At 50.3% G+C, this 23108-nt stretch overlaps 1 protein-coding gene and 1 long non-coding RNA gene across 31 annotated transcripts in view; both read right to left on the bottom strand.

Moving 5' to 3' along the window:
* LDLRAD4 (low density lipoprotein receptor class A domain containing 4) overlaps positions 1–23108 on the bottom strand; it is a 446527-nt gene that overhangs the window by 198469 nt on the left and 224950 nt on the right. For 27 of the 30 annotated variants that reach the window (XM_077974610.1, XM_028837723.2, XM_028837730.2 and 24 more), the window contains 1 exon segment: positions 14667–14807. The exons of the other annotated variants lie outside the window; for them this stretch is intronic. In XM_077974610.1, coding sequence (XP_077830736.1) covers positions 14667–14807 — 141 coding nt within the window. 30 annotated transcript variants of the gene reach the window in all.
* On the bottom strand, positions 9641–11530 carry LOC144336568 (uncharacterized). The gene is made up of 2 exons (XR_013408456.1): positions 11480–11530; positions 9641–11406 (listed from the first exon to the last, which is right to left on the bottom strand). It is a non-coding gene; the product is annotated as an uncharacterized LOC144336568 (long non-coding RNA).

Raw genomic sequence — 23108 nt, 5'->3', positions numbered from 1 at the left:
GTAAACACGCGGCCTGGTGGAATTGTTGAGAGAAGTTCATACACGCAGAAAGCTCTTTGGAACATTGCAGAGCATGACCAAGACGCTGACTGTCGGGACTGCAGACCCCTCCTGCGTCAGTGTTTTTCCAACTCCCCAGCCCCAGGCTGACTCATAGCAGCAGCTCTGCCCAGGAGCGAGGACTCCAGCCTTCCTCCTCTTCAGCTCCAGCAGAGTCTCCTCCTCTGCACTGGAGTTCTTCTGTCCACACCTCCCCTCTCACACCTGCTCACAGGGGTCCCCCTCTCTCTCCAGTGCACCCACCACCTTTGCTGGGCTATCCCTCTGCTGGAAGACAGCCCCGGACTCCTCCTTGTCCCTCCACAGCACCCAGTCTGCACCGGCTGCATCCTCCCAGCACAGCAGGGAGGGCGGCCAGGAGCCGCCGCCGCCGTGAACCCCACACTGGGGACGCCACGCTGGGACCCTGCTGTGCCGGGCACACTCTGACTTCCCTCCCTATTCATCTCCTGCTGTGGCTTTCATGTGGCTTCCTCCAAACCCTTTTTTACAGAATCCCAAAGGCACAGCTTCTGGGCACCTGCCCCTCTGACAGCCTTCCTAGCTAGTCCCAGTCCCTGCTCCCAGGGGCACAGGCCACGTTCACTGTCGGCCACCTACTCTGCAAGGGAGGGTCCTCCCGCCTCCCTGACGCTGCCTAACCTGACAAGTTGGTGTGAGGACACGGGCTGGTGGAAGGAGAAGTGGCCTAAGACACGGGAAGCACTGCTAGGGTCTGAAGGTTTTTGTACTCCCTCCCCACCCCCAAAGCCATATGTTGAAACCCTAACCCCTGAGTGATGCGCTTAGGAGGTGGGGCCTTTGGGAGGCGTTCAGTCACGAAGGCAGAGCCCTCAGGACTGGGATTCGTGCCCACAGGAAAGAGACTGCAGCAAGCTCCCTTGCCCTCTGCCATGTGAGCACAGAGCAAGAAGGCACCGTCTGCGGACCTGGATGCAAGCCCTCGCCAGACACTGAGTCCGGCAGCACCTGATCTCGGACTTACCAGCCTCCAGACCTGTAAGATGCGTATTTCGGTTGTTTATAAGCCATCCCGTCTGTATCAGGCCATCTCTTGCACTGCTATAAAGGAATACCTGAGATTGGGTAATTTATGAAGAAAAGAGGCTTAGTGGCTCTGGGTTTTGCAGGCTCTATAAGGAGGCACAGTGTCGACATCTAGGCAGCCCTCAGGGAGCTTCCGCTCATCGTGGCAGGTAAAGGGGGGCTGGTATCTCACACTGGGGAGCCGAAGTGAGGAGTGAGGGGGGAGGTGCCTCACACCTGAACAACCAGACCTTGTAAGAACTCACTCACTCCCTCGAGGACAGCACCAAACCGCGAGGAATCCATCCCACGACCCGAACACCCCCCACCTGGCCCACCTCCAGCACTGGGGCTTACATCTCAACACGAGATCTGCAGGGGACAAAGAGCCAAACCTATCACAGTCTAGGGTACTGGTAATAGCAGCCCAAACAGACTAGAAACATACATATCAGGACGTCTGCCAAAGACTATTTTTGTGACCTTGAAACGGTCATTTAAATTCTCAGGCTTTAGCTTCCTGAGTGCAGAACTGAACTAAGCTATCTCTGAGGAACTTCCAGCTATGCTACAGCTTTGTGTCACAGCTTCTCCTGCTCAAAGACCTCCAATGACTTCCCTCACCAAAGAGAATGAAAGCGATCTGGCCTATGACATCTCTGGCTTTCTAGAATCTGACCCCACCGACCTTTCGAGTGATGCTCCTCAAAGTCAGCCCTTCCCTCCCCACAAGCTTCCATGACAAGCCCATGTGGCATCCCTGCCCAGCCACCTCCCGATGGCACTCCCCGCCCTTCCCACCGGGCCGCCCTGAGGAGCAGGGGTTCTCCAGACCCCGCCAGCCGGTGATGGTGGCCTCCCTGAGCACCTAGGCTCAGGAAGATGTTCCCTCCGTCCCACACGCTGGCACTGCAGATACGGGCCACAACTTTGCGGGCCTTCTCAAGGACACCATTTAGCACTGGACAGAACAAAGCTGGGAGCAAAGCCTCCGTCTCACACACTGCACTCTCCCATATCACCCAGCCCCTGCAGCCCTGCACCTGCCCACAGAGCCCAGCCCATGCCTCACACACATTCAACACTCAGAAAAATACCTTCCATTAAGTATCCCAAAGATGGGATGTTTTGTACGACTCAGTGTATAATTTTCCACAAGTGACTATCCCAAACATGTTTTCTCTATAACACCCTCCAGCCCCCTGTCCAGACATAATTTTTCAGCAACTATTTCTCCTTCAACAACTTATGAAAACTAATCAGTCTTGGGATCTTCTGTTTTGTTTTTGGGGGGCGTGGGGGGGGGGCGGAGCAGCTCACTGCGGAGAAGCCCCAGGTCCTGTCATTTCCAGTTAACGTCTCCTAACATGACAGCGGACACTGAACCAGAAGGGCAAGAGGAGGCAGTGGCTGCGGATCCAGAGGCCTCATGGGGCTTTAGCGGGAGGCACGGGCAGACCTGGAAGGGCGGGGCCTCCGCCAGCCTTTTAAGGTCAGATTGGCATTTACAATTCTGGGTTCATGCCAACCCCTCTCACCAAGGAAGAGACAACGCTCAACACTTCTCTCTCCAGAGCCTACGTAAACGGGAGAGGGAACTCTCTCGGCAGTGTGTGCCTTTGGCTGTCCTTCCACGAAAAGTCATGTGCAGTCAAGACACAGGCTTACATCCCGTGATGGCAGGTCCATCGTTTTGCTTGACTGGCTCAGCCACCACCCCGGCCCCGTGACAGAGAGAGCGGGTGGGCCTAAACCCACTGCCCGCCCAACCCCAGACAGGGAGAGCAGCTGGCATGCAAGGGCCCGCGGCAGTACACCTTACCCGGAACCACAGCTGACCGTACCCCAAGATCTAAAGGGTAAAAGGCCAGAAGTGTAGCTCAAATTCCTTTTTCTCTGAATTTTTAGAGTAAAGCAAATAACAGATGCCCAGCACCCCCACTAACAACGAAGAGAGAGATCAGGATGCATGAGACAGCGTCATGGCAGAGCCATCCACAGCAGACAGCCTGGCTCAGGGGCCCTCTCTAGAACAAGGTGCAAGCCCAAGCACACACATGAGCCTGGGGGTCACCCCACTGAGCCGCCGGAGTCTCTGAAATGGGGAGATGCACTTTATGGTCCCAAGATTTTAAGTGAACAGAACCAAGAGGTGATAAATTCTCACTTAGCATGAGGCTCCCCTTCCAGGCCTCACGGCTGGCAGCAGAAGTGCTGACGCCCACAGCCCAGCCCCTGCCATGTGTCCCTTCCCTACAGGCCATCCCAGGGAATTAAGTCTCCGCCCTAAGTGGAGGGTCCCTGTGTGAACAGCAGGCACAGGGTCTAGGGCAGGAAGGTGCCCTCTAAGAACAGCTGGACCCTCTGGAGGACCATGACAAGTTTTCTAGGAGCCGTCTGGAAAAAGGACAGACCCACTCGCTGCTCACAACTGCAAACTTCTGAAACAAGATTTCTTTTTTCCCTCTCCAGTGATCATCAACTTTGAAAATATTTTTTATCTTTGATCTCTCTTTTCTTTCTGGGAAGGAAGAAGCAAAAAATATTTTCTTTTCCCTCTGCTATTAGCTCTTGGGACAGAACGAGAATGGATGAAGGAATGAAAAAGGGATTACTGCAGAGTTCAGGTTGCTGGTTTTATCCCACGTTGAAGCTGACATGACTGAAAGAGGCACCAGCCCAGAGGGTGGATTCAGAAGTCCAGCCCTCGGAGGGTCACCCCCCTCTGCAGTCCACGACACACCTCATGGCAGCTTTAGACTTCAGCTTTATTTCTGCAATTACTCAAAGACGGTCCCTTCCAAGTTTCACTGTAGTACCCTTTCGGGTGATTTTTTTCAAGACGAAGACGTGATTAGGGCCATCAAGCCAAGCGACAAAGCACCTCCCAGCCGAACGGCAGGCTGCTGCGTCGCGCCCCGCCTTGCCGGTGTTCCCCCAGCCTCCGCCCCCCACTCTCATCTTCACCGCAACATCTCCTTCCCGACTCTCGCCACACTTACACTGGGAGTCTTCATGAGCAGAAACTCACTTCGGATGTCACATGAACTCCATCCCTGCCACTCAGAAAATAATGAGGACGACAAGCATCACGACTCCGCGGGCACCCAAGCGCAGCCAGGCAGGCGCTGGGGAATGTTTTACCCACTTTCCTGCAGCTCTGCCAGTCGTGGAGCTGCCCAGAAGAGACCCGGCGTGGAGAAATTCGCAGAGATTCGTAAAAAGAGAAAGCAAGCCGGGCGAGCCTCTAAAACCCCTGCAAATTAAGATGCTAAATGAACAGTCAAGACCAACGGTTTCGACAAGAGCAGTGCCGAGGGTGTTAATACACACAATTAACGCAGGTCACCCCGCGGGCTGCATTCCCGTCTTAACCACACACGACGACATCCTCCTTTTCACCCCAGCTGCTCTCTGGCCTTTGAAGCCCGAGTCTGATATATATCATTCTGCATTCTGGGCAGCACGGCCTAAATCAATAGAGTTATCGTCCTACAGCTGTCCTTTCACGCCCTCCCTAATGCCTAATAATTGTCAAGTTTGCACTAAAATTGATCAGTAACTGAGGGCCCTTTCTCTTAGCACCCCCTGTCCCTACACCCTCCCGGCCGCCCCTTGGCCTCCCCCCGGAAGCAGGTTCACATTGATTTCTATCTGATTCCAGGAGAGCCTGCCCTGACTTTCCCCAGTTACTTAAGCCGGCATCCCATTGCGTGTCCTCAGAGACCAGGGCTTTGCTCAGGCAGAGAGCGTCTAGACAGTATTCATGACCCATCTGTCTGGCACGGCCCAGCGGATGGCAAACTCTATTAGAACTGAAACCATTTTTCCCTCCCCCTTCTCCCATCCCTCTTTCCCTTTGCGAAGCAGGAATCTGACACTGAAAATTACTATCATTGTTGCAATTCTCAAAATAGCACCGCCAGACTTTCATTAACATCCACGCTAGACTACTAAATATTTAAAGAAGTGGATAAATTTCATCTGAAGTGGGACAGCCCCGCACACATGAAAGCAGTAACAGAATCAAAATGTAAATCTAAGAGGTTGTTTTTATCCGAGTAAATTTAGTGTCACAGCAGGAGGAAATGATGCCTAAGGTTTATTAAAACTTACCCTCCCATTTGTTCTCCGCCTTTGTTTATCTGAAAAGGCAGAATTACCGTTTAAGACCCTACACGATTTTAATTGATCAGAAAACCGTCTTGGAGAAACAAAGGCAGCCAACACACGGGGCGGGACCAGGAGGGGAGGGTGAGGCTGCCGGCACCTCCCTGGGGCTCATCCCACAGAACCATTCAGGCAGGAGTGAGCTGCCAGTGACAGTCCTGCAACCCGATCCGTGGCGAGCCCAGAGAGAGGCACATTCCCCTCCACATCTTGTTTTAAACACCACCTTGGGTCACTGTCACAGGCAGTAATTGCTTTGCCATAGATTCTTTTTTTAAGTCAAAAAAAAAAAAAAAAAGGAGCGTGGGGGCGGGGAGCCCCGTCCAAAGCACACCGGCTGCTCCGCAGAACGGCCCGATTCATTGAACATGGCCTTGATGGAGGCCAGCCAGAATTACGTCTGTGGAAGCCCCTCGCCCCTCGCCCCAGCCTCGCTCCAAGGACCACCACAGCCCGGAAGACCCCTGTCCGTGCCTCCTGCAGTCAGCAACGTCAACGCGAAAGTCCAGTCCGCCGAATGCCAGAGGGCCCCAGGCAGGCCCCACCCCTCCCAGCACAGCTGGAGATGCTGAAGCGGCCGATGCGCTCACACGAGAGTCAGAGGGAAACTGGGGATCAGAGGCTAAAAGCCCACGTCTGGCAGGCGGTGGAACGGGGAGGGTGATGGCAGAAACAGCTGCCCCACGCTGACGCCACGCGGCCTCTCACCTCCCCAGGGCAGCCGTCATCGTCCCCATCCTCCTGCCAGACAGCGAGTCAGAGAGGAGAGGTGGCTTCTGGGTCACACGAGTACTACCTGGACGGGGCACAATCGAAGACGGGATAGTTTATCAGTTTCTGGAGCAAACCCCAAGGGATCAACAGAATCCACGATCCCTGACACACAGGGGCTCTGAGGTCAATTTTTCATAATCTGCTTGAAAATCCAGCCTGAAACCAAAAATCGTCATCTATGTATCACCTGAAAACGTTCATCCGCTGTGGCCCTCCTGAATAGAATATGGTTGGTTTGATCCCCACCATCAAAGCCCTTCAAGCCTTTTAAGAACTGAGGAGTAAAAATACCACGGGAGGGGAAAATAGCACCTCCAAAGACAGACAAAACCACGGCCTGAGTTCAACACCCAGCAGCGGCTTGGCTGTGTAACTCTGAGTAACTCACCTCACCGCCCTGAGCGCTGCATTCTTATGACCTTTCTAGGGTGCTTCTGAGAGATAAACAGACGATACCTGTGAACAGTGAGCACCCGGCAAACAGCAGCTGCTTCCTAATTCCCTTCCCCAGGAAGCAGTGGACCCTCCAACAGATGATGCTCACCGAGGACGTACCGTGGGCCAGGCATTACTCCAACTGCCTTTCCTGCACTATTTCAGTAAATCCTCAGAACAGCCCTTTGGAAGAGATACCAATATTATCCTCATTTTACAAATGAGAAAACCGAGGTCCACAGAGGCTGAACAACTTACCTAAAGCCACAGGCAGGGAGTGGTGGTGACTCCAGGTGACACACTCCTGCACACATGCACCACACAGCCTCGCCCTCACACACAGACACACACATTCACGCACATACGCACCAGAGACTCAACCTCACACACACACCCACACACTCACATACATGCACATACACATTCTCATGCACACATGCACCACACACCCTCACCTACACACATACATGCATACACATGCACGCTCATGTGCAAATACACCAGACTCTCACACATGCACACACACTCATGTATACGTGCACCACAGACCCTCACATATACACACCCGCACACGCACACACCCGCAGACATGTACACAGATACACTCTCATATATATACGCACCACTCACCCTCACACACGTGCACACTCATGCACAAATCCACCACAGACTCACCCTCACACACGTGCACAGACACGTTCACACAGTGCATACACACTCCACCCATGACACACCCACGCATGCATGCACACACCACACGGAGTCACATGCATGCACACACCACACGGAGTCACATGCATGCACACACCACACGGAGTCACATGCATGCACACACCACACGGAGTCACATGCATGCACACACCAGACGCACACTCTCCAACACCCACACACTTGTGCATGCACACAGTACTCCACATTCTCACACATGCTTGTACACACACAAGACCCAGTCCCACTCGGGTATACTCACATCTCATGCAAGCACACACAGACTCACATCTGCTCACACACTTACACGTCTTTAGGGCCAGCCAGAAGCACTCCACATTTCCTCTGGGCTTGACAGGACCGGGTCCTTCCTACACAGCAGATGGATATTGAGAAGCCAAAGGTCTGTCTGTCCAGGGCTGCAGGACTGGGAAGGCCTGACTGGTCACACTGTTGGTAAAAGCCGATCACACTGTCGGTCCCGAATAAATGCTCACCAGAGCAAGCTTCCACTTTGGCTGGTTTGGGTGTTTACGGCAGTCTAAACACACTTGGGAAGGACAGGCAGTTTGCGGGCACCAGCCTTGTGTGGTCTCTTCCTTCGTCTTCTCATGCAGGCTGCCAGGATCACGTGGACATTTTCAATCCTTGCTTCCACTTGCAAGGTACTAGGCCATGCAAGCAAAAGCCTTTTTCATCCTCTGGTCAGGCTTGAGTTTTCTAAAATAATAATATTTATCCCTACACTCAGCAAATATTTACAGGGCCATGCACCATATGCTACATGCTCCAGGCACTGTGGCAAGCACCGTGGCTTCCGCAGAGACCGCATGGGCACTGATCACCTGGCAGCCACGCTCACAGGATGCTGGGAGGCAGCAGAGAAAGGATCAACGGTCTCCAGTCAACACTCTTGAGTGTCCACCATGTGCAGCTGACCTTTGAACAATTTGGGGGTTGGGGCTCTGATCTCCGTGAAGTGGAAAATTTGTGTGTAACTTTCAACTCCCTGAAAACTTAACTACTAACAGCCTACCGTTGACTGAAAGTCTTACCTATAACATAAGCGGTCGATCAACACACATTTTGTGTGTCATATGTAATGATATACCGTATTCTTACAACAAAGCAAGCTAGAGAAGAGAAAATTTAAGTTAAGGAGGATCATAAAGAAGAGAAGGGGAGAGGGCTGAGCCCCTGCATGCCTGGAGTTTAACCTGGAGTTACACCGGTCACTGACCATCCCCAAATTCCAGATGGGACCTGGGAGTTGGCTATCCAAGTGTAGCAGAGGGGGCTCCTAAAAACGTTAAGTGTATGCATCAAACCCAGTTCAATTCATCAGTTCATAATAACACAAGAGGAAATCTCAGCGGTCACCCGTGCAGAGTGACAGCGAACCCTCATCCTTAAGTTAATGGATCCTACATGATATACACTTCAGGGTAATCAAACTGTTGATGGGGAATTTCTCTTTATAGACATATCCCCACTAATTACTGGAGAAAAAAGGACAGAATTTGGTGGTGACTGTTTTGCAAACCCAAATGACCGACGGTGTCACGCAGGAGACCAGCAGACACGGTGTACTCCTGACGGAGGAGCTGCAGCGGGATAGTGCTTTCCCACCCCGCGATCGCACCCGAGTCTCCCCCGGCCTCTGCCCTGCCTACCACGCGGCAGCAATGCTGTGGGACAGAGAAGCACGTTCAGTGACTCCACAGGAAAGTAGCCAGCAGAAACTGCAGAGCACGGAAACTGCAGAACAAACAGGCCAGACCCCTCCACCCAAAGTCACAAAAGGAGGAGGAGGAGGAGGACGAGGAGGAGGAGGAGGAGGAGGACGAGGAGGAGGACGAGGAGGAACAGGAGGAGGAGGAGGAGGAGGAGGACGAGGAGGAGGAGGAGGAGGAAGAGGAGGAACAGGAGGAACAGGAGGAGGAGGACGAGGAGGAGGAGAGAGAGACAGGAGGATGGAGGGAGGGATACAGATATGGAGGGAGAACCTACAGAGTCAGAGATCCTTCAGGAGCAAAGCGATCTGCGAAGCCTGGGGCTTCTTTGGATCCTGGCGCAAACAAATGATAAACAGAACAAACCGAAATGCACATTTATAAGACAACTGGAGAAATATGAACTCGAAAAGGACATTTGGTGACTATTCTCTAATATAGAGAATTATGGTTAAGGTTTACTGCAATCATTATAGGGAAAAAAAACAGAAGTGTCTAGCATTTGCGAGCCCTGGTTATGCACAGGTTTCCTATGCGGTTATGCGGTTATAAGCCTGATCCCCAAGTCCTCAACAAACAACATGCTTGGGAGGTGGGAACCTGCTGGCCTAAGGCGGGAAGGAGGGCAGTCAGAGCTTGGTGCCTGCAGGTGACGAGCAGGATGCCAGTCTCTTTGAGGGAAAAATGAAGAAGGTGGGAAGAGTTGGTTTCGGAAGTAAGATAATCAGCTCAGATTTTAATAAGTTGGGTTTTATTTTATTTGGTTGTTATTACCCTAAATGGCAATGGGAGGAAAAAGTTTCCTCCGGAAAAGTCCTGAAGTCATAATCCTGGCATAACGGGGTGCGCTTTGTCAGCTCCAGTCCATTTGATTTGGGGTCAGTTTTATGAGGTCTCTATACAGAGGGAAGCAGCTTCCCCTGACGCTCCAGTAGCAAAGGGGAGCTGCTCCTCTCCCCGCTCTCCCCGAATCAGATCCTCTCAGTTACCTGGAAATTCCGCTGAAGCTCAAAGGGAAAAGCTGTGGCTTCTTGTCAGTGCTGACGTTACTCTTAAGGTCCAGAGCTGAGAATCCCTCAGCAGAGCTGGCTTCGGGGTGTGTCTGCTCACCAGGGCTTTCGGAGGAGGTGGCACTTGCCAGGCTGCACAGACCACTCAATGATCACTTCTGGACCGTCGAAGGAGCGCTGCTGTCCCCCAATAAGATGTGGCCAAGGGGCTTTGGAAACGTAGCACCGCAGGATGTCCTTGGCTGGGCAGGAATGGTGAGGTGGTGGGTCCACCAAGCGGGATGCCAGTCTCAGGCTCCCCGCAGCTGGCTGGCTAGCAGGTGGCCTGTCCGGGGACCAGGGCAGGAGGTGGAGCCTTATACACTGGTCTCTCTCTCTCTAGGCCCAACCCACTTTCTCAGCTGTGCCCCACGCAGGCCCCAGCCACGGCCTTCTGTCCCAGAACAGCGCCACCCTCATTGCCACCCTACGCTCATGCTCTTCTGGGCCCTGGCACTCTGTCCTCTCCTCTTGCCACCCAGCACACCTCCTCCAGGAAGCCACTGTGACCACGAATCCAACCAGGAGGAATCTCTGTCCCCTGAACCACGAACGACTGGACCCGCTCGGCCCTCACTCCCTGGGCCCGTTTTTAGTTATCTTTGGCTGTGCAGGTGTGAATTCGCCTCCCGACTCTCAGCACCTTGACAGCAGCGTCTATATTTTCCTTCATTCCTCGTTTCCACAAGGCCCAGTACAATGACCAGAGAAGGTACTTCATAAATAATTTTGTTTGTATAAGGAATAATTTGTATAATTATTTTATTTGTGTAAACAACAAATAACTGTGTGTGTATAATCTGTATGTTTACTACTCAGGGGTACAGTATTTTGATAGAGCAGCCAGAGAAAAGATGTGACAGAAGCTGGTGACTGAGGCTGACGGGATATTTCCTCTTCCACAGAAAGACGCAGCCAGGCAAACCCTTTCCCCAGGAGATAACAGACGTCAGCCCAGACCTCCACGTCCACGCACGTCAGCCCAGACCTCCACGTCCACGCACGTCAGCCCAGACCTCCACGTCCACGCACGTCAGCCCAGACCTCCACGTCCACGCAAAACCCTTTGATGTCTCAGCAGAACGAAGCAGCCTCGGTCCACGGATAACCTGGCCACGGTGAGGAGAGGCAAGAGGCAGATGAAGCCCGCTGTGCCTCAGCCTTGGCTCCAAACGCATTTTTGTTTGAAGAGAAAAGCTACTTACAGCAACTTTCAGAGCTTCTGTGATTCTTATTATTGTTGCCTTTAGAAATAACAGTCACATTTTCTTGCTAACCTTAATTCACGCTGAAATTTGGCAAATATCAAACGGGAGATACGGCCAAGACCTCTGAGCCGTGGAACGTACTCAAAGGTAACGGCACGGACAGGAAACCAAACTGATTCTAGCTCATCTGGAAACCCAGAGGTCTCACCTCGCTTCAGCCTCAGCACCCTCAGAGCTGGGACACTGAGTGCATCCTTCGGGTGAGAACAAGGGAACACAGATCACACAATCCTGCTCCTAAGCAGAGCTGGGACACTGAGTGCATCCTTCGGGTGGGAACAAGGGAAAACAGATCACACAATCCTGCTCCTAAGCAGGAAGAACGAGGTACCACCTTTCCGGAGCGTGGTGCTTCACAGACAACAGTTCACGCGACACTCTGACTCCATCCAGGTGGAGACGATGTGGACGTTACCGTCAGAGCGGCACACCACGAAAGGCCGGCTGTCTGTCCGCTGTAGGAAACGGGCTGGTCAAGGATCTAATAAAAAGTGTCATCCGCTGACACCCACTGACAACCGGAGAGCCTCTGAGGCGGGTTCACAGCTATTGACAGGAAGTGAAATCTCCCTGTTCGCTGCCCAGCAGAATACGGGGAAGAGAATATGTATCTATTCAACATGAGGCCACCCTCCGGCCTCCTCCCCTGGGAAGCCGCACACCTGGCGGACGTGAGCTGCAGCGGAGGACAGAGGAACCACCACCTGCCCCGGAGTTCCCAGCCACAGAGAACCATCCAGAGGCAACCTGCGCCGTGAGTGTCCCCCCATGACCACTCAGCCAGCTCCCTCGGGCACCTGCAGAGAACCTGAGGGGAAAGTGGGGGCAGCCACGGCCCAGGTCGCAGCCTCCCCAGGGGACAGAATAGGGAGAATCACCCAGGATCGCTGGGCAAGCGCACTTGTAGACACCTGTGCATTTCTGCTCCGTGTACGGAACGGCTCTGACATCACAGACGGCCCAAAGTCACAGCCGCGCACCCCCCAGGAAAGGCCACATGGGGAGTGGAGATGGCAATTGCAACACGATGACATAGACTGTGTTTCCCACGGACGTTCTTTCCTGCAGATGCGTGCATGGCAGGACTGTGCCTGTTCCACAGGGAGAGAACCTGAGCTGAAAGGCGCTGTCGCTCCCCTCGGGCGAACCGTGAACCCACATCAATCCGAAGCCACGGCCACGGTCCTGCCCTTTGTCCTTCCATCTCCTGGCTCTCCAGTCTTCTTAGAAGGAGTATATTGTAAATAATATCCCATTTTAGCTATAAAGACAAAAGTTCTAGTCATATCTGAACAGTGGGGGGCCAAGAGTTTGCCAACAGGATGGTAAGACTCCTCTGTTAGGACAAAGTTGGACCCTGACGGATGTAACGGCTGCCCTGGCTTCTAGGCAGAATTAAAGTGCTTGCATTTTAAAAAATGAGTGGAAAAGCAATCTGGAGACAGGCCTTAAAAACTGGAAAGAACAGTGACAAGAAAGGGAGCGAGGGAGGAAGGAAGGGTAGGAAGGAGGGTTGAAAACAAGGAAGCCCTCAGCAAAAGGGCCCTGTAGTAAAGGAGGGGGAGGGGGAGGGGGAGGGAGAGGGAGAGGGGGAGGGGGGGGAGGAGGAGGAGGAGGATGACGACGACGACGACGACGCAGACACAGAAGAAGCCTGTGGGGCCCCCCAGAGCGGAGGCCGGGGCTCCAGAACTCTGACCCCAGTCAAGGCGGCACACACGGTCCTGACACTCTCCACACAGCTCACCTGGGTGTCTGCTGTTCGTCAAGTCCAGAGAAAACTGAGTAAGATGCTGCCTTTCTCACCTCCTTCTAAGACCCCAGCCTGAGCTCAGGTCATCTCTGGGTGCTTAGTGCCTGGAATGCGCTGCTCTAAGTGCTGTCTGTGGATTGCCCCGTGTGATGCTCCAACAACCATTCTTATGCCATCATTGTGCAGCGGAGGGTACTGAGGCTCAGGAGATGAAAACAACATTGTTCCATCCACGTTTCCATCATGCAGACAAGCAGGGTTCCTCAGTGCTCCCGGCCCTCTGGCCTGCTGCCTGCTCGTCCTCAGGGAGGTGCTCACCCAGCTCCCAGTCCCCCGTCCTGACCTGCAGCCCTCCTCCCTCCTCCTGCACCCAGCCCTGGTTCCCACGCTAAGTAGCACAGCCAGAGCGAGAGCCTCTGGGCCATCCTGGGCCTGGGGGCAGCCGGGGCCTGTGGGCCAGATGACTCCAGGTGAGAGGCAAAGCCGTATTACACAGACTGCTGCATAGAACACGGAGCCAGGGCCAGGCAAGCACGCGCCCACCCGAACCTCTGAGAACCGTCTATGCAACGTACAGAGATGGGACTCAAAGAGCGCTGGGTAGGAGAAAACGCAAATGGAAACACAATAGAAAAACTTGACAAAAACTATTTGTACCATAAGACTCTTGAATTTAGCAAGCATAAATAGCAGGCTTAAAACGTGCTAGAGCACAGTCATTTTTATATTGGGGACATACGTAACGTGCCCCCCATATAAAAATACAGTAGGAATAGAGAAAATAGTTTCTTTTTTTAAACCCCCTCCCATTTTCACATTTGCAGCACTGGTATTTATGTAGTCTAATTTCCATAACAAAAATTTTAAATCTGTCTCAAATATAACTCCTCAAAATAATGTCAGTAAAAATGGGGAGAGACGCTGAACGCATCATAAAATGGTCTAAGAAGGCCGTGTGAGGAGGGTCGGCCCGGCCAACGCTCTTCCCAAGGTGTGCAACTGCAACCAGATCCTCACCCTCAATCCCCCTCACTTAGCCCAGAGAAACACGGAAAACGGTAAGCCACCTTTCCTAAGTTCAGCGGGATTTCCAAACTGCCTTCTTTCTCTTCCCTTCTCACAAAACCCATGAGACCAAAAACCAACGAACTTCAAACTCTGACTCCACTTCTTCCAATTCAAGAAACGCTCAAAGCCTCAGCCTTGGGGATTCACACGTGTCAAGACCTCACTCCAGCTGTTTCCGTCCAGCATCTAACAGAAAAACACATGACCAGAACCTTTAAGGATCCCATGCAAATTTTTCTTTCATATTTCAGTTGCATGATGAATTACGGACCTTCCACACATCTTTCTTTGCTAATTTAAAATTACTTCTGAAGTAAGAATGTTGGTATGAAGAATACTAAAATCAATATACGATTTCCTGGAATCCAGGCATTGCTCAGATAAATAGCAAAAGCCTATTTCAAAACACAGCTCCACCGACCACTTTAGAGAACAGAACGAATTTCCTACGTTGAAACACGCCGCCCCTCTATCCTAAAAGAAGAAAACATTTCCTTTGTGAAAATGCAAATCTCTTTCTGGAACCAGAAAACAACCTCCTTCGCAAGTCCCAGGGACCCCACCTCCTAACCGCCTCAGAACCACACCAGACAGTGCCGCCCAGGCGGGAGGAAAGACTTACAGTTGAAGATGCCCGGAGGCGGGTGCTCGGTCACCAGGAGACAGTTCTCTTCGTCACTGTTGTCCCCACAGTCGTTCTGTTGGTTACAGACCAGCGAACCAAGATACAAGCATTTACCGCTGGTGCAGGTGAATTTGCACTCTGAAAAAGTACAATATAAAGCATGGAGCAGTCAATGCAAGCTTGGTGCTCTTGAGCGGCGACTGTCGTCGGTTTCTTTCCCCCATTTGCATGCCATGATTGTCTGGGAGCTCAGACTATCTGCAGAGCCCAGGACACTACACTCGGAGAACGGCCATCTGGGTGAGGACCTTCCTTGTCTGAAACACACAGGATGGTGCCCTCCTGCACTCCACAGGGGCGCCGAGGCCTGCCACGCACGCCTCGCCCTACGGCACTGCCCACACGAGTAGCACAGGTGCTCTCTTTCTTTCCACGGCCTGCTCTGCAAAAGTCATAGCTGTGGGGCTCTATTATTCGGTTTGAAAACATCCTTGGCAGTTCTCCACACCTCCGAGAATGGGGGAGCCCGCGCAGCCAGCCGTGGCAGGGGCTGGCAGAACTCAGGAGCGCTGGCTTAACAAAAGGACACTGAGACATTTTATTTCCCACTTGCCACCGTCTTGTGGTGAGAATCTGGACAACGTATTTCACCTCTCAGACGTTCATTCGTCTCATGCCTCAGAAAAATCAGGCATGACACCAGGCGTGGGTAGCAGTGAATTTATAATGTAAAACATGGGGAAATCATGTGTGCTTTCTGCTAAAGGGCCATGCTGGCAAATTATAAAAATAGGGCAGATCCCATACCCAAATCCCTACAGGCCACACTGAACACAGGCTCCCTAAAATCTGTACAAATCCATATTTGAAAACGGAATTCAGTTTCGTAGGACTTTAAAACAAATTTGCACACTTAACACATTACCATCCGTTTAAGCAACGAAGAATAAAGGAAGTTACACATTTATATACACTTGAGCACAGAAAGGTCCACTGCATCTTACAGTGACTGTCATCCTGCATTCTGAGTGTGGGCTTGGCCCTAGGAGACCACAGAAGCTGGCAAGATTCACACAGCACAGCCCACTCAGTAGACAGAGGGAAGACAGAGCCTCCGGAGGAGTCCCGGGCTCCTCGCTGCCGCTGACTGTCACAGCCTCTTCCTTTTTCCAGGCCTTGGTTCTGTGTCTGGAATAAGGGTGGCGGGCCTGGATCAAGTCCAAGGTCCTTTCAACTCAAATTTTCCGTCATTCCAATAAAAGGCTGGGCATCGGCACACCAAGGCCTCCTCCAGCGACGCGAACCATGTGTGGGGCTGCCCCAGCCCAGCCTGCCCCTCGGGGCGAACTATGGCCCACAAGATAATAACCTTTACCTGTTGTAAAGAAACACAACGTAAGAGTCCTCAAAGTATTTCTGTGAACCTGTATAAAAAGGGTATTATAATCCTCCATTTGTTCACATTCTCCTAAAAGAGTGTAGAAAAAGAAACCAGCCGAGCTGCTGACCTAGTTTAGAATAACATGTGAACGCAGCCCAAATGCACACCCACGCGCGCCTCGCTGGCGGCACCATCCAGGTTAGAAGAGCTGTGTGCGGAGTGAGGCCGGGCCACGTGGTGGGGGTGCGGCCGGAGCCAAACGCTCTCTTTCCATAAGGTGGAAAGATTAAAATCCAGCTGTTTGAAATCACATTTATGAAGTAACATTTTTTTTCACTTAATGGAAAAAAGGGATGTCAAGGGAAAAATTTATCTTCCTTTCCAAAAGAAATATTGGACTATGGATTCATACCAAACATGAAAAGCCCATTAACCAAAAACAGGTACTCCCTGTGTCGCTAAAACGGTGATTGGGAAAAAAAGGAATACGAACCTGAACTGAATCAAACTCTAACTAAAAAGTTCACCATTGCTGAGGTTTGAAAGGATCCGAGGTTAGACTACCATAGTCAAGTTGGTGTGGAACGTTAAACTACCCAAGAAATGAGACCACATCCACACTTTACTCATTTTAACTTGTTGGAGGGAGACACGACAGGCTTGCAAGGAAGTGAATTCTGCGACTCATTCGTTCATTCACATAACCGGTGTATTAGCCGCGTCTATGTTCTGTGCTAGGTAGTGAGACACGGAAACTCGGAAATGAATGAGCTAGCCCTCTTCAAAGCGCTTATGGCATGAACTATTTTAAAAATATGAGCAGTGACTAATTTGCCGCTCCTTCCAAGGCCAAACATTTCCCTTCGTTATCTCCTTCGTGTTCTAGAGCGCCGCCCAGCCTGTGACAGGCGCTCGGTGAATCACACATTTGTTGAATAAATGAATGATCTGATCTGAGCCTCGTAAGAACCCCGTGAAATAATCAGGGCAGATATTATTCTTCCCATTTGATTCCGTTTTGCCTCATCTCACCGCACTGCCTCAGTTTCCAGATCCACTTTCAGGAAAGCGAGAGACTCACTTGCAATGGGCGCGGCCCCACGTATAATAACGAAGCTCCCCAAATCGCCAGTTGTCTCAAGTCGGCTCAACACCAGGCAGCACTAACAAGGCTTGTGCTACGGAAATAACATCAACCTATTAAATTTCAAATTCAGTTGGGTACAGAGACTCATACCTGTGCGCTCAGCACTTTGGGAGGCAGAGGCAGGAGGAGCATTTGAGTCCAGGAATTCCAGACCAGCCTGGGCAACAAAGCGAGACCCTGTCTCTACAAAACAGTTTAAAAACGAGAAAAGCGCAGTGGCCACTCCTGTACTCCCAGCTACTCAGGACACGAAGGCAAGAGGATCGCTTGTGTCCAGAAGTTCAAGGCTGCAGTGAGCTATGATCACGCCACTGCACTCAAGCCCGGGTGACAGAGCAAGACCCGGTCTCTAAAAAATAAAAAAAAATTCAAATTTAAAAAATCTAAATCTCAGCTGTGAGTCATCAGTCCAACATCAGAGTAAGGTCTTTCCATCACACGGCCACTGGAATCAGAACGACCAGCATGAGAATTTTAATTTACCGGCTTCCTGATGTGATACAGAAACTACTAGAAAATTGTTGTAATGTGATTAAGTGCTAAGAATTAATGCTAACACTGGAATGAGAACTGCAGAACACAGTAAATGTCGGTCCAAGTTAACAGAACTGGTGTTGACAGAGGCAGCTCCACCTCACCCCAGCTCTGGACAGGCCGTCCCCAGCACACTGTGCCACCCAAAAGCCCAGTGCATTCAGATCCTCTCATCACGAGATTATTGGAGCATTTCAAACAAACTGATAACCCTAAGAGAAAGGCCCCATCTTAGCTGCATATTGGATCCCCTGGACCTCTTTCAGCACTGCTGGGGTAGGGGTCCCAGCCAGTCCTGCTCTCCCGGCCTGAGGTGCAGACAGGCATGCGGGTTTCTGACGCCCCCGGCACGGCTCCAGTGGGCAGTGCAGATGGAGAACCACCGTCTACTGAGAGAGGGGCAGCTCACTGACAGCCTCCTCTTCGGTTAGCGGTATTTTATTGGACTGTTTATTTGGTATTTGCTAATTTACAAAGAAGAAAACTAAAATACAATCTCTTAAAATAAGCAGGTATTTGGGTAACTGCTGACTACAGGGCCCAGTCGCTAGAGCGCTGTTCTGTCAATGGGCTATTTTGGAAACTTTGAACCAATGTAGCTTTGACCCCTAAACTACACTTTGACAGACTAGAACCAGAGGGGGTCCTCCATGAAGTAAAACTTAAGTCAGAGAAAGACAATGGAAAAAATTTTAAATATGTTGTCTATTCCCTGTGGAACTTGTTGAGTATTTCTGCCAAGCTAGAAGTTGAGGGAAATCATGGATTGTTAAACATTAGAAACACTTTGGTGACAAATTAATGGCGACCTCAGACGTGTAATACTGGACTGGAAGACAGAATGAGCCGCTCAGGAACCAGTGTCTCCTCCAGGAGCTACAGATGTGTTATAACCATTTATGAGATTTAAATCACTCCTCTTCTTAAAAAAAAAAAAAGTCAGGACCTTCTAAGTGAAGAAAGTGGCATTCCTCTTTGCCAAAATTTCGTATTTGATTTCTTATTAAAAAAAAAATACTTATGAGAAACAACTTCCAGAATCAACAACAGACTTTAGAATCGCTGTACATACTTCTGATAATACCGTCTTCTCCACATTTGGGGTCTCCAGCTTCTCTGCATTTCTACACAACGCTTCTGACGGGTTTTCCTGTGTTGTGGAGTTATCCCAGAGTTATCAAACCTGAATGCTGAGAGGGACCTAGACACACTGATCCACGCCTCGCCTCCCAGGTGAGGAAGCAGGCCAGGGATAATCCCTGACTTACCCGAAGCTGGAGAATGAATTACCTGTGGTGGAACATAAAACCCGAGATTTCCATCGGATTAGAGGAAACCCTTTTTTGTCCTGAAGGTCATTCTAGTTATGTACAAACTAACATTAGCCAGTTGGGTTATACCATGTACGAGAGCAGAAAGGAAAAGAATGATTCAGAGGAAGGGAATGTCCTAATATTTTGTAACCTTTGAAATAACAGGGAATTTTAGGAGCCCTAAAACGAGGGGAAAAATGGAACATTTTAAGGTTTTCTGTGATTTCCAAACTCATATACAAAAAGGCCATATTAAAAAAAAATGTAAGGACCAGTAGCCTAACAAATTTGAATAATGTAAACCTAAACTCGGTCAGGCTCCAATGATAAATGCTCAATCTTAGGCAGAACAAATCAAGCCTCACAGAGACTAAATTTAATCTGCTTGGTAGAGTCAACATTCTACTAGTTAACAGGCAACAAAAAGTTGTTTTCAATTTCCACTACACTCCTTTCAAGTCTTAGTTTTCACAGATACGATCTCAGTCACAAAATAAGGACTATATACAGCATTACATCTCAGCTGTAAAATCAGCCTTTTTTGTGAATTGGCAAAGTCATCTACATTAGTTATTTCTGTTAAAATTCATATAGCAACACTGACTCATTTAGTTCACACTTCTATCATTCACAAACCTGAAAATGGAGAGTGATTCTGGCTCCATCATTTCTGACATTAAAGTCTAGAACCTGCTCTCTGTACGGCTGCCTTTCCCATGTGCTTACGTGGTAAATAGCAAACAGGTCAAATCTAGCTGCCAGTGAAGTAGAAGCCAAGAATTAATGGGTTTGAAGATTAGAATAAATAATTGTACCGTAACCAATGTAAGTTTACATTCCCTAGCACCGAGGTGACAACAATTTTTTTATTAATGTATACACACTGCCTATTCTGCTGCAAGGTATAAGATATCCTATAATAAAAGGAAAATTCAGGCTGAGCATAGTGGTTCACACCTGTAATCCCAGACAGAAGGACAGCTTGAGGTCAGGAGTTCCAGACCAGCTTGGTCAACATGGTGAGACCCTGTCTCTATGAAAAATTTTAAAAATTAGCTGAGCGTGGTGGCATGTGCCTGCAGTCTCAGCTACTCGGGAGGCTGAGGTGACAGGATGGCTTGAGCCTAGGAGTTCGAGGCTGCAGCGAGCCGAGATCACACCACTGCACTCCAGCCTGGGCAACAGAGCCAGACATTGTCTCTTAAATAAATAAGTAAATAAAAGTAAAATTCAGTGAAGATGGAAAATAATGAGTAAAACACAAAACATAAATCAGGAAATGCAGAGGAAAGAGAAGAGGAAAACCGACTGAAAAGAACTCAGCTCTACACTGAATTCCAACCAAACAAGCCACCACAGACAAGAGGAAACCACAGGCATGGTCACGGGACCTCACTGGCCCTCGGGGTAGGCACTGCAATCAACCAGAAACACCCATTCTCCTGCTTCTAAAACTTACCAGGATCTGTCCCTCTTTTAGTAAAGGGCGCTATTCAGCAAGGAGGAGACTATCTTGAACACCAATTTTATCGAAAAGAGAAAACGGACGCCCCATCTTGTCATTTCCTGTATCAGCCTTCAGGGAGGTTGAAATATTCGTTTCTATAAAGTGGTTTCCATAAAGTTGCCAAAACACAGCATCCAGAAAGTAGTGCTTTAGCTAATTACGAAGATAGAGCTTTGAGAGTTTTCAGAAACGAAAAGTCGATCCTTAGGGCCATTCTTCTTGAACGTCAGCTTTTGATAGCCTGGGAATGCCGTGGGGATGCCGCGCGCACTCACTCCCCTGGGGAAACCCGCAGTGCAAGCCGCACAGGTTGAGCAAGCTGTGAGTCCGCACCGGCGAGCTATCAACGCGAATCTGTCTGGGAACCTGAGGGAGGAGAATGCAGCAGTGTGCGTGCCTCATCGGGTGTCACAGGCCAGTTCCACGCTCAGCGGGAACTCAGTGTGAAGGCACCGGCCTCACCGGGGACGCTCTGACCTCACTCAAAGACGGGCTGATGTTCCCGGTCATAAACTTGGAACAAAGCGGAATTTAATTTGAAGGTTTATATTCTGTGTAATGAAATAAGTTACCCCCAAAGCATTTAATAAAAGTCCTATCTTAAGTGGTGCTGCCGAAACCATAGTTGTCCTTCAGAAAGATGAATATGACATGATAAAAGGAAATCTGCCCAAGTAATAAGATTACCAGAGAAGGGCCTCCCGTCAAAGAGAGTAATAAAAAATGTTTAAAAACTCAATCCATTTTATGATATGGCTTATCGCTCCCATTATGGTGCTGAAAAGAGGATTTTAATGGGTCTCAAATTCTATGAGAACCCTAAGTGAAGAACGCAACGACGTGCTCTCAAAAGTCCGAAGTACTCTCAGGTTTTGGACTTGCAGACCCACAACCACCCTTTAGAGCAGCTTGAACAAATCGCACAACTTCCCATCAAAATACCACCCGGCATTTTAAAGTCGTAAAAGTCCTTCAGGGCTTGAAACGGTGGATAACAGTAATTCTCGTCTACGTTTATAACCCGTGAACGAATGAATTTGCTTTTGTGGTTTTCTGTCTGTAAGATGCGAGCAGGCATTCCTCCTCACTTCTTACGTAGAACGGCACTGAAAGTAGGTAAGAATCCCCTTTCAGACTCTTGGGAGAACAGAAATATCAGTCAGTACAATGCACAGGAAGAAGAGTTTGAAACAATGTCGCTGTATATCCACAGCAGTGGTTTTCTCTGGGGGTGCTGGGGTCACCTCGATAACTTTCAAGTTTCTTGTGGATTTTATATATGATTTTATAGTCAGGGACAATAAAAACCCTATTTTAACAGGGAAAATCTCTGTAAAAACCAAATGTCTATAGAACTCTAAAGCCATTAAAATTCATAATTTTAAAGGCACCAATAAAGTACCTAATTCCCTATGGCATCATCTAAACAGAGATCCCAACACATGAGTCCTTTCTCCTGAGGATAATGCTCTTTCAGACGCATATCCTTTGCTTTGGAGAAATGTGTACTGAGCCCCTCCATCAGCGCGGAGTGGCAGGGGCCTGCTTGGCAGGGATACATCCTGGAGCGCAGTGGAGAAGGTGAGGCCAGCCCGGGGGCTGGGGGGCCTGTGGAGCCTGCGGGTCTCTGGACAGCCTGTGGCTTTCACTCTGTGTGAGACCAGAGGCATTAAAGGATTTTGAGTTCAAGGACAAATATACTTCATTTTTTTAAAAAAAATTTTGATTGAAACACAGCATGTGTGTATGTATGCATGTGTATCAGAAAGTCCAGTTCAATGAGTCTACGCAGGTTGAAAAACACCTACATAACCAGCACCCTGATGAAGACACAGAAAGGCACCCTCGGGGGCCCGAACTCGTCTGTTTCAGGATCTTGCTGTCTGCAACGTGGTAGGTAGACTTTGGGGGCCGAGGCACCCCGTTGTGAAGAGCCTTGTATGCCTTGCTGAGGCCCGTTCATGGCTCTCAGTCTGCAGGGTTTAAATAAACTTCGTGAATGTGATGGAAACTCAACTGTGCCAAGCTTTTAATACACCTTCATCAGGACTAACCTCGCATAACCCTCTCATGACTGTTCTGCAGAGAAAGCAGCATCAGTCATGAAGCCCGACAGGAGCTCCAGGTCGCCCCCGGCAGACGTGCTTCCCACGCGCATTGGAGGTCTGTGGGCAGTGAGGACCATGTCCACCTGGCAGGACCAACAGAGGCACATCACAGGTGTTGACAGCGGAAACCCGGGCCCCAAAACGGGGACCACGGAGTGCCTGGCGGCATTTATTCTCAGGCGCGGCGAAGGCTGGGCTGGGAGGCTCTTCCCCTCAGGTCAGTCCCTCGTTCATTCACGCATCCACCCACCAAGAGCCCGTCACTGCCTGGGCAAGGAGCACGGCCACAGGCAGCAAGGGAGAAGTGGACAGTCCACCGCCCGAGACCCAGGACCCAGGACCTCGGCCTCCCTCCAGCTCTTACACGCAATATTCTGCGTATCCTCAGGCAAGACTCCTCATCTCCAGATTCCTATGAAATGAGGTGCCTGATTCCTATGATAAAATGA

The sequence above is a fragment of the Macaca mulatta genome, chromosome 18 (genome assembly GCF_049350105.2).
Source record: "Macaca mulatta isolate MMU2019108-1 chromosome 18, T2T-MMU8v2.0, whole genome shotgun sequence".
Classification (NCBI taxonomy): Eukaryota; Metazoa; Chordata; class Mammalia; order Primates; family Cercopithecidae; genus Macaca; species Macaca mulatta.
This window is presented reverse-complemented; position numbering and strand designations above follow the sequence as displayed.